Source organism: Xiphophorus couchianus, chromosome 7, assembly GCF_001444195.1.
Source record: "Xiphophorus couchianus chromosome 7, X_couchianus-1.0, whole genome shotgun sequence".
Taxonomy (NCBI): Eukaryota; Metazoa; Chordata; class Actinopteri; order Cyprinodontiformes; family Poeciliidae; genus Xiphophorus; species Xiphophorus couchianus.
In genome coordinates this window covers 12,988,744-13,001,156 of record NC_040234.1, presented here as the reverse complement: position 1 = coordinate 13,001,156, position 12,413 = coordinate 12,988,744, and the positions used below count along the sequence as shown (strand labels likewise).

The 12,413-nt window shown below is 40.2% G+C and overlaps 1 protein-coding gene across 4 annotated transcripts in view; it reads left to right on the top strand.

The window, feature by feature from the left end:
• The window catches only part of myo16 (myosin XVI), a 113,162-nt gene that overhangs the window by 86,915 nt on the left and 13,834 nt on the right, over positions 1 to 12,413 (top strand). For all 4 annotated transcript variants that reach the window (XR_003596229.1, XM_028023224.1, XM_028023225.1 and 1 more), the window contains exons 28-32: positions 5,370 to 5,472; positions 6,066 to 6,162; positions 6,247 to 6,520; positions 8,550 to 8,932; positions 9,555 to 10,802. Coding sequence is in view for 3 of the 4 variants with exons in the window: in XM_028023224.1 (XP_027879025.1) it covers positions 5,370 to 5,472; positions 6,066 to 6,162; positions 6,247 to 6,520; positions 8,550 to 8,932; positions 9,555 to 10,802 (2,105 nt within the window). In the remaining variant the exon portion in view is untranslated. The remainder of the gene's footprint in view (positions 1 to 5,369; positions 5,473 to 6,065; positions 6,163 to 6,246; positions 6,521 to 8,549; positions 8,933 to 9,554; positions 10,803 to 12,413) is intronic.

Below are 12,413 nucleotides of genomic sequence, written 5' to 3'. Positions count from 1 at the left end.
AAAAACATACCTGGAGTGTGACTTTGATTCTTTCCTTTATTTTTGAGAAATCCTTTATCCTCCTTTGGCAGGGTGCCTAAGCGCTTGCTCTCACCGAGCATTGCCTTTCCCACGCAACTTGGAGTATCCAAGCTGAGCTTCCAACTCACCACTTCCCCACTCAGCTCCTCCAGACTAGCAGCAGTTAGCAAAAACCTGGTGAAACTATACATCTGCTGAGCTTATCATAGTAACTATTTCTCAGTGCAATGCTCTCAAGAATGATGTTAAAGGGTTAATGTCATGACTTGAGGAGTGTTGTAAAGAGAAGGAGCTTCTTAAAGAGACAGAGACCCAATTTCAAACAATTGAAGGTAACATAGTAACTTGATTGTGATATAAAATGACAGTTATGTGCCTGGAAAATCATAATACACCCCCTTTAATATTCAAAATACACAAAAGTTACTTTTCACCCTTATTTACTATGCAAATTATTTCCAAATGGGGCCTAAGGCAAACCTTAATGAGGCAATGAATTCTGAATGAAGAGAGGAAAAACTAGCAGTGTTGTTAAAACTCAGGAGAACAGAAGTGCATAACTTAGCATAACTTTGGGAGCAAATACGTTACCAACTCACAAATACCTTAGTCATTTTAAATACCTTTCACAATGCCCCAAACTAAATAACAAGATAAAAAATGGTGGTCTTTACTCTTTACATGTTCTTGGGGAAGTGGCTTTGGATGCCTAGAAAATGCAACCCAGTTCCTACTGTGCATATTTGAGCATCAAAGTTGCACAGCTGTTTTGAGCGTGCAACTTTGTGGGCTGGCAGGAGCCACAGAGAAGCCTAGTAGTGACAGTGGTGGCTTATCTATGGCTGTCAGGCACCACTGTGTCTTGGTCATCAGAGAATTTGAACAAGGACCATTCACACTGGCCTTATGCCAAGGCTACATAAGGCCATGACAACCTCATGACATCCATCCTGGGCTGGAAGCTCGCCAAATAATTTGCTGTAATGCCTTTGGTGCTGCAGCTGCTATGAGCATTACATTCAACCATTGCTCTCCCTGCTTCTCAAAGAATATTGCAGCTGATATGAGCAGTCTGCTCTCAAACCCTTTGCATACAGAGACATCAAAATAAGCTCCTGCCAGCCATGGAAAATCCCTCCAAATTGCACAGAGGCTAGTTGTGTGAAAGAAATGGTCAGTTTTTCAGACTACAGTTTAGAAGCAAAGACCTGTTTTCATATTCAGCTATAAAGAAAGGGACATGACAGGAATCAGAAAAGGTGCAAGGGATGGCTCAAAGGGTTTTAAATACCATAATAAAATAGCTTACAACGTGACTCAAAAAAAAAGAGTGGGTTTCAGAGCATTTATAAGGTTATCTACATCCTCTCACAGTGTTGAGATGAGGGAAATACCAATGGTATTTGTTCCTTTACAAGGCTGAAACTCTAAAGGTGGAGACACAAACATATTTTCAATCTATAAATAGAACACTGGCTAATTTTAACTACTTTTTTATGTATTTTGTGCAAAAATTTTGATTTTTTTTTTAACTATTTACACATGTATGTAATTTCTTTTTAAAGTTGTACTGCTTATACATTAAGATAATCTTACTTGAAGTTTCTATTACTCAAAGAAGCCAGTAATTCCAGAAAAATATGCCATATCTTTCTTTCTCCACATAGACCAAGAAAGTGGTTTGCTGTTATGCAGAAGTGCTCTGGTGCTCTTTAGCTCTATTGTGATAATCTGTTCAAAAACATATTTCACATTTAAGGTTAGATTCTGTTTGCACTTTACTTATTTGTCTTTTGATTTTTCACATGCCTGTGGCATTTCCAATAGTAAAAATGACAGGCAATTGCTCTGCAATTAATCTTCAATGTTGCTTTATGATCTTGTAGACAAATGGAGCATTGGGTGTAAACAAATCCACTTACACAATAGAGCCACCTATGACTCTTTTCTACGTTACAGTGGCTGCCTAAAGCAAAACACGTTAGTGTCTTGGTAACCAGAGTGATTTAGGGAAAAATCTATTTTACTGCTAGTTCTATTTGTTGTTTATGGTATAGTGTGTGTTTTGTGTCCAGGTTTATTTTCTTTCAGATATAATTTTTCTATAAATCCTGTTCCTTTTAAATCTCAACCCTCTTTATCTAGTAAGCAAATTATCCCTACATATAAGAAGTTAATGAGAAAGACGCATGAGCAAAGAACAAGTCACATAGTTTACGAGCTTGTCGGTCACATTTTTATGTCTGTTTTTCCATGTAGGTTCTCATTATTAATTATTAATGGGCAATAAATTACCAGCAGATGAATATACATAATTCAGTTTGCTCATTGTGCCTACATATTCATGACTAAATGACACTTATGGACTCATAAAAGAGCTGCAGGTCAGAGTTTGTCAAGAACAGTTTCAGAGTTTGAAGTACAGGTTCACTGCTGTCGCATCATTGGTTCAGTTATAGACAAGACCTAACCACAATGACAGCATATGATCCTTATCTTGTATGTCAGGCTCATTTCAGTTTGACTCCATATGAGGCTCCCGTGGGACTTGTAAAAAACAGGGAGCATCAATAGTTTTCATATCCTCATAAGACGGGTCACGGGTTTACAGAGTTCCTTTGTGTTTTATGGGCCCTTTGGGGCAGCGTGAGCTGTCTGTTGGACCAATATTACCACAAAGAGGGAAGGGTTATGGTGAGTTCAGTCAGACCCCACTTCTCTAAATCAAACGCATCCCTTATTCACGTGAACTCACTTACTCAGTATTGACAGCACAAGTGGTTTATGTTTCCAACCACCTGCTTGTGATGTTTACTTCGCACGTGCGGTGTCATCAGCTTTTTTCTGCTCCACACTCCCAGGGTAATATTCAGACCATTTACTGACAAGATTTAATTAAAGTACCTGAGGTTCAAATATGACATTCTTTTATTAATCTTCCCCAAGCCCCAAGATAATTTTAGTAATCAAAGATCATGCAAAATGAGCTATGGTTTTAATGTGGCTGATAAAGCTAAAGGTAGGTGACATACAATGCCTCACAAAAGAATTCCTTACCTTTGAACTCTAACATTTTGTCATGTCCAACCCATATTTACATGTATTTTAATGAACTTTTATGTAAACAACTTCTTTCTATTGCTGACTTTGTGTTTTGAGTTGTTTTCCTAGTGTAAGGCGAACCTCCCCTACAATCTCGAGTCATTTCCACCCTCGACCAAGGTTTTCTTTTCATTTAGGTCCACACAACTTCCCATCAACTCAGACGAGCATCTCTGTTGCTGCTGAAGAAAAGCCTCCCCCACATAATAACTCTGTCGTCATTGCGTTTGACCACATAAAGCATTTTGCATGTGAGCCATAAAGTTACATTTTTGTCTCTTTTGTTGCTGTGTTTTCTGCATGGATTGTACCAAAATGGAACTGAGATTCCTGATAACTTTTTTTCAGTCATATCTTTGATTTTTCAATGAGACAACTAATGCTTGTTTTACTTCTACCACCTGAACAGTGAGTCTCTGAAGCTCATAGAGATTTATTTTCACCTCTGATGCTTTTGTGAATGATGTTTTTCTTTTCCAGCCCATAGGTTCAGATTGACTGCAGCAACTGTGTTCCTACTGTCACTTTTTTCAGATGGGAATGGAATATCACAAAGCTTCAAAACTTTGAGTATTGTTTTGTAACTTAACCCTGATTTAAAATCCCTCTACAACTTTATACTTGTCCTGTCTTCTTTGTCGCTTGCACTTTATAATGTGGTTTATTCACCTATGCCCTCTACCAGATATTCAGAGAAGAGCTGGATTTATAGAGAGATTATCTTATGCACAGGTGGATTCTGTTTACTAATTAGTGAAGACAATTAGTTGCAGTGTTTTACCTTGACAACAGGTGTCAAACTCAGGCCTGCAGGCCTAATATGTGATTATACTTGGCCCACAAGACAATTTCAAATGTCTACTAGAGCTGTCCCAATAGTAGTCACTGCACTCACCACTAGCACTACAAATCCCTAAATGGTCCGCTGGTGCTTTGAGGGACCCACAAACCCCCTTCCCACTCATTCAATAGTGACCTCAAGTAGATAAACTGATTCCAGGCTTCTGGCTTGGTCCCGTTTGCATCAGAGTAAAATAATGGGTAGAAAATACACTTAAATGAATGTTGTTTTTTTTTCATGCAGCTTTCCTCTCTATTGTTAAGGCTTGGACTTACAGTATATGTTTGGATTCTAACTGAAAGCTAATTAGCGTGTACGTTGATACGACTGGCGTTGTAAAGTTAATTAATTTAATTAATTATAACATCTGAAGAGGATGGATCCTTCATGCTGTGTTCTGGCCACCCCTAGACGGGTCATAACAAAGTATATTAAGATTACCATTGAAAACTAACTTGGAAGACTACAAACAGAAAAAGATGTATATGATTTCTTTTTATTGTGTTTTGACATTTGGTTCCTCGTGTACTGGACTTTGCTTGTTTTTGCAAAAAGATTTGCAAAAACAATATAAAAATGAAATTGTAAAATTTCTTATGAGCATATGATCTGATTTGTTTAAGAAACAATCTGGGTTTTTTTTTAACTAAGAATAAAAATTACCAATGGTTGATTTCTCTGAGAAGTTTAGTAGTCTTGATATCAATGATTTCTTATGCAAAGAATTAATAATACAGATCATTGATTACAGAAAAACTGTTGCAATTAAATAAAATGGTAACATATTTTACTATAGTGGCAGATGAAAGCATCTTCTTTCAAGCCTTTATAATTTATGTATGTCTGCAGTGGGATTGTCTTCATTTAAAACAGTGATGTGCATGATAATTATTTTCATTGTGGCGATAATAATTTACATACATACTAGAAGTGAACTTTACATCATGGCAATAAAAATGGTTGTCTGTATAAAACACTGACAGATTTATGTGTCATTTGTCTGCTAACTGGCTGTAGATGGCTTGAACATGTCAGAATGGATAAAAAAATTACAACAAACTCGATTCAGCATCATGTTTTTGCTACTCAGACTATTCAGCTACTCTTTTATCTGTGTGTATGCAATCAGCTTAGGCATATAAAACACTAAATAGTTTACAATCTCCTTCACCTGCATTATCTTGGCAGAAACCAAGCTGCTGACACAATCCAGTTGATCATTCATAGCAAGCGTAACCAAGGATGACAGCAACAGGAACAGATGCTCTTTGGCTGGTCCACCGTGTAACCCCAATGACCTTTGAATCCATTATTCCAAGAAAGACCATGCCATAGAAATTTTTCAACACTGCATGTTTATTTGTGCAGGTCTAATGTTTCATGTTATTTTGGTTGCTGTTTTCAGATATAAAGACCTTATAGTCCCAACTTTGGGAGACAAGAAGAAATTGTCAGCTGAGGAGAAATGCCGTTTTGTTCTGCAGCAGTCCAAACTCCAAGGATGGCAGGTGTGTTTGTGTGCACGCTTTGCTGCTTCCTCTTCTTTTTCTTTTTTTTTTTGTCTCCATCAGTAACAAAAGATTTGCCTTAATCCCTGACCCTGTGTTTGAAAGATCCCATGGAATCTAGACGGCTGGTTCCAGCTGTCCGACCTCATCATAATGCTGCTCACACACACATGCACACCAACATAAACCCCTACCCCTCTCTCTGTCCTGTCTGCTACACTGCTGTTGTGTCTGAATAAGTGACCCCATAGGTCACATGCAGGCATTCACACACACCCACACCATCCTACACACACTTCTAATGCAGCCCAGTTTAACACACACACACACTAATTCTGCATAAAGCTGGTGTTGCATTAGTCATCAGTGATCAGTTTCATGCACTTTCTATAGAGCGACCTGTGTTGCCCCCCGAAATGACCCCTGAATCCTGGAAGTGAATATACTCCACTCCTACTAATTATCATAAATTATTGCTTCATCACTGCACTCTCATCTCTAAACTCACACAACCTTCTGAGATGTCAGCAGAAAACAGCCAGACAGGGTTTGTGTAATGAGGAATAACTCATATTGTGCATCTGTGTGTGTAGATGGGCAGTAGTAAAGTCTTTCTGAGATACTGGCAGGCTGATCAGCTCAATGACCGTTGCTACCAGCTTCACAAAAGGATCATCACCTGTCAGAAAGGTAACGCGTAACCATTACCAAACAAACTCTTATGTGCTTTCTGTCAGTTTCTGAAACCTTCCTCATCTCCTTCTTGTTTCTCAGTGATCCGCGGCTGGCTGGCCAGGCAACGGGTCAGTCACAGGCTGTCGCTGCAGCACAAAGAGGAGAGTAGCGTGCAGCGTTTCCTGCAGGGAGCCGAAGACATTGCGCTACGGACCTATGACCAGCTGGTAATCCAAAATGCATCTGACATCGCACGGGAGAGCGACCGTCTGCGCTGCCATGGTAATGGTCAACTCAACACCCTCAGTAGCAGCCCACCACTTGGTGAGAGGCCCGAGCCAGTGGGCAAAGAGGAGGATCAGCCAATTAGGAGGTAAATTAGCTTCTACAAGTTGCTCATAAATAGATCATAAATTATTGTTTTACAATGCTGTCAGTTTTATAAGCAACCCCTCTTGTATGAGATTTTTCCAATATGATCAGCCTGATTTTTTATTTAGAATACATAAACACAATCAATCAAAATCAAATTTCTACCAATTTACTGCCTCTGATAATAACCACAAGTTAATTCATTGTTCTAATTGTGATGATCTAATAATTTGTTGTCAATTTGGAAACAGTTCACAGGGTCACTCATGTAAAAGACTATAAGAGGAAATCATTTGCCTCTCTAAACATACTTGCGTGTTTAATGAAATGCATGGTGTTCGTGTGTGTGTGACGGGTGTTTTGTGATTAATGATGTCATTGGATATGTCTGAGCTCAAGACCTTTACTTGTAAGCTTTGTGATAGATGATCAGATAATGATCTGTGTTATCAGATCGTATAGTGTTGCATCAATGGAACTTTACTCCAGTCTAAACCTACCTCATTCTGACCAAACAAAAACTCCAAGCGATTCTGGTAAAGACAATGATGGAGAGAAAAGTTTGATTGAAAATAACTGACTTCTTGTAGGGTTTGACCATGGCTCCAGGAGTTTTTTTTTTTTTGTAGGTTTGCCATTCTCATTAAAAGCATAGTTTGGGGTTGATATCTTTGTTGATTCTAAACCGTTCACTTGACCTCACCCACTAAATTTGTCACTAAATATCTTTTGGGGGTTGGATTAATATCTGTGATATTAAATTTGGTGCAGATCACATGACGTGGAAAGTAGAGCCAGATGTATGGTCAAGGCGTAATGTCTGAGTACGCTACACCCTTTGTAGAGTGTAGCGTACTCAGCAACTGTCAGTGCTGGAAACCAAGTTACACCAACATGTCTTGTGCCACTGGGCACTCTGTCATGTTGATCAGGTTACGGGAATCAAATGTGGACATTACAAAGTCAAATATTACACTTCCTGTTTCCAGGAAGTGAGAGCTGGAAGTGAATTGTGATTTTTAAGTGTTGACACGATTTGACCATTGAGTATTATAGTGGACCAAATGTGGATCAGTTCTTCAAGGTTTGGTGTCTGAGTTTTAGATTTTCATGTTTCAAAGCGAGAGGTCAAATTTTGAAGTTTTGCCACACCCAACATGCTCAAAAATTCACTATTTTGATAACTTTAGATCACCCATTACTTATACAACAAAGTCTCCAGTTTGATGAAATTTGGAGGCTATAAATGGCTAACGTATTTTATTAGAATATTATGTAACAGACCAACACCATTTTGAAGTTTGTGTGAAAAAATGTGGACAAGTTCCGCTGGTTTTAGTACTTTTGCAAGGTATGGTATTAGAGGGCTTTTAAAACTTTTAGAGTAAATTAAGCCAAAACAAAAAAAGTTGCAGATTGCACCTCAGCACCCATTGTCAGAGAAACTCTCTCCTGATTTCTATATTTTTTCTCTGTCTTTATACTCATAACATCTGCTGCCTTGACAGGAGCAGAGAGGGGCTACTAACAAGCAAAATGTTATCATGTGGTGTACTGTCAGACGAGTCACATTTGCAGTTACCTAGTTTCTCTTCTGGCTTCATAAAATGCCCTCTCTGAGCCTCTCCTCACACATGCTATGTTACCCCCTGCATGCATTCGCAAAAGTAACAGATGGCTAACCCAGATTAGCAGGGGAAATATCAAGATAGATGTTATCCAATTACGGCAAGGAGATTATATTTAAATCCTAATCTCTGACTGTTGTCATTCAAACTGCCCCTTTTGTTCAGTTTTTAATTTTCAGGCTTGTGGTTTCAGTATCCTAAATATCTTAATATAATTATTTATTAAATCATAAAACACTTTTGTGTCAGGGATTTTTCCCCTGTCTTAATGAAAAAAGTGATTTTAGGATAACATTGAAGATGGAAAGACAATCTTAAACAAAGCAAAAATTAAATTTTTCTCCTTTGGCTCAGTATTTCAGCCTGTCACATTCTTTCTGTTTTATTCATTTTGCTTTAAAGGATGGTGGAGAAGAGCGGAAAAGTCCACGAGGGGCATGTCAATGGGGGAAGCAGAATTATTCGGCACTTTCGTTCTAGCTCAGTACCCATTCCCCTTGCTGTGGATAACATGGTCCACTTCTCTGCAAGTCCACCAGTCAAACCAGCCTTGCAGCAAGCAGCTCAGAACAATGAGGACGGAGCAGGGAACGGGAGTCTCTCTTCTCCTCGCAAGCAACCTCCTCCAAAACCAAAGAGGGACCCCAACACCCGCCTGAGTGCATCTTATGAAGCTGTAAGCTCAGGATTGACAATGGCTCCCAAAGAAAGCTGCACTCCAGAGGGGTCTAGTTCACCGGCTGAAAGTCCCCCAAAATCCCAGCTATCCCCCAGTGACCCAGCAGGTATGTAAACTGAGTTGTTTCTGAGGTAAAAACACTCAAATGTGTAAGAAGCTAATTAAATGTGCATTGTGTTTTTCTGCCAAGGCATGCTGCCTATTCATTTAGACTACAGAGAGCAAGACTGCTGCTGTTACTATACTTGTCAAGCACATGTTTAACAATACTACTAATAATTGCATTCCTTTACATTTTACTATTATTACATTTAAGCTTAATCATTCACAGTCTTTTTGTTCAGTTTGGTCAGGTCAGCAATCTGTGACTCTTTAGTTCTTTGATGACATTTTAGAGCTTTCACTGAGCTGTTTTATAACCTCAGTAAAACTCCTTCAAAATACTGAGTAACAATATTCTCATCATCTGCACCTGATGTTTCTACCTGACTTCAGACATTAGAAGTGGAATGAATGACAATTCTGTCACTGGTATTTATATTCTATGTTGCTTGAATATCCTTTACACATTTTATCAAATTTATAAATATTCATATATTTAAATAGGTTACCAAAATCCACAAGCTAAGGTAGGGTGCATGTGGTGTTGTTTTTTGTTTGTTTTTGTGGTCGTACACATTGCTGAAACCTGCTTTGTGGTGAAATCCCTTCTTATGTCATTTCCTCAGCCAAGCCCCGTCCTCACAGTGATGACTACACAACCATGAGAAAGGTACCTCCACCCAAACCTAAGCGCAGCCCTAACACTAAGCTGACAGGCTCATATGAGGAGATTAACGCCGTGGCACCCCAGCTCCACCAGCTGCGCCCTGCTGATGTAAAGATGGCCCTGCTTTCTCGTGGTGGGGGGTTTGGAGGATTCGGAGGCCTGATGCAGAGGGCAGCTTCTTTAGATGCTCCAAAAGGGGTGGCACTCAGCCTATACAAAGGCCAAGACGAAGAGGATGTATACATTGAGATGTTGGGGTCCCAGCCACGGACTCGAAGCCTCCAAGAACCCCCTGACAGCCCAGATCTGATGGACTCAGAAGCTGTGTATGAGGAGATGAAGTATCTCCCACCTGAAGATGGTGGAAATCCTGCTCCTGCAATCACCAAGGCTGCCAGGCTGCAGGCTCTAACATTGGGCCTGATTGGATTGGGGTTGTCTCCTCCAAAGAGTGGGGAAAACAAGCAAATGCCAGCTAGCGCCACTGTTACTATGGAGGTTTCTCACACACAGAGCCTGCCTAACAGTGCTGCTGCCAAAGCTCAGCTTGGCAAAGATGGCAGCTGTGATATCCCTGCTCCGTTCCCCAACTTGCTCCCTCACCGTCCCCCTCTCCTGGTGTTCCCCCCCTCTCCTGTTACCTGTTCTCCTGCTTCAGATGAGTCACCTCTCACCCCTTTGGAGGTAAAGAAACTGCCAGTGTTTGAGACGAACCTGAACTATGCCACTGGTCCAGATAGCCCACTGTCCCCACAGTTTTCACGCCAGAGGGCTGACTCTTCACCTAGTCTTACAGTCCTCATGCCAGAAAAGAAGTCTACACCTCCGCTCCCTCCTCCACCACCTCCTCCTCCCCCAAGTGCACCACCTCCTCCTTACAGACCACCCTCACACTTCCCCTTCCCACCTGAGGCCAACTTCCTGTCTCTGACTCGTGCAGCATCTGTCACTGGGAGCTCTGAGTCCCCCAAAATCTCCTCACAAAGGGCAGGTGGGGACCTAATGGGGAAGCCGCCTCCTTATTCGCCTGTGAAGATGTCTCGACCTGAGCCACGGAGGGCACACTCATGCTCATCATCACCACTGTTGTTTAACCCAGCCAATGGGAGACCCCTGACCAGCCCCCTAGAGGAGCTCAACACTTTGTTCAGTTCAGGACGCAGCTTGCTGAGGAAGTCAACACCTGGACGCAAAATGAGAGATGCAGGTCTGTTTATGTTTGTTACGATGTTGTACGACTAATAGCTAGATTTTTTGTGAATTCAATTATTTAAGATATAACTTAAAAATCCTTTTTCTGTCAGTTTTGTTTTGATTTTGTTATTAATTATAATCCCAAGGCTTTGCAGTAACAAGAAAGAAGTTGCTTGGGTTAAGGCTCTCTCATAGTTTATCTTAAGCTGAACATTCAAAGGATGGACACCCCTCTCACTTCAGTTTGCATCACACCTATACCCAGCCCCTTCTTGCATCTTCCGTTATCTTTCACAAAATGATCATGGAGAGAGCACCAAACCCTTCTGCAGACCAACTCCTTCACGGACAACAAAGTTGCAATTTCCATCCAGGAGTTTTTAGCCATTTGACATTCTGTGTTGTTACTTTGTGATTTATTGTACAAATGTACATGATTCCTCACCAGATCACATTAACACTCCCTAAAATTATACATATCGCCTGTAATTACAAAAAAAGAATGGTGGAAGTGGACTAAATAAAACAAATTATCAACATTGATTTTTCTGCATAAAACATGGCCACAAACTTCTGACCAATCATACAACTCACCACACAGAGCTTTGTGCAAGATAGGGGAGGCAGATGCAATTTTTGTCACCAAACTAAGTTAATGACAACTGATTTTGACACTTCTGATGAAATATGGGAGAGTCTTAAGCTAACTCATGGGTCAGAATACATGCAGTGCCACTGACACATCAACTATCAAAGTTTATACAAGCATTTATTTATTGCACAACTGAAGAATCTAGTTTGAAACTTATCAGATGGAAAAAAGGATACACACAGATAAAATTATATGGACAAATGTTTCCTCACATTTGTCAGTCATTTAGGTATCCAACATACATTTTGCATCGTTAGAGTCAAACTGTGCCAGGCTTTGATCAACTTCAGCTTAAAGTGCATTTTCACATCACACACCTGCTGAGCTGTCTATTAGTGCTTCACTTGTGAAACTTACCTTATCATTTCATTCGTTCTTGTCTGCTGATCAGACCACATATGAAAATATTCCTCTACCACAATCTGGTAATAGGAACAATGGTATATAGTGGTATGCAGATATTGAAAGATCTCAGCCATCTTAGAAGATATAAACCCCTCTTATAAAACACCTCACACCTCCATGTGATTAGTCTAGATCAGCCTACCATTATCTATTATCTATACCCACTTATCGTTGCAGGGTTGTGGAGGTGCAGGTGCCTATCTTTAGCGATCATTGAGTGAGAGGCAGGGTAAACTCTGAACAGGTCACCAGTCCATCGCAGGACTAACAACCATGCACACACACACATGAAGAGAAGAAGAGAGCTCACACATGCACAGGGAGTACATGCATTTCCTTTCAGTAAGACCGCAGGCAGAGATTTGAAGACAAATCTCAAGCCCAGTATATTGTTCAGCTGGATTCCCAGGTACTTGTGTCTGTACATCATTGTGCCTATGCAAGTTCACACAGCCGCAGGCTCTGTGCACATAATCTATGATAACATAATGATAAAGGTTTCTGATAAAAAGCTACTCTTTTCATAGTAATACAAGTCATATGTGAAAAGAGTAAACAGGAACGGGA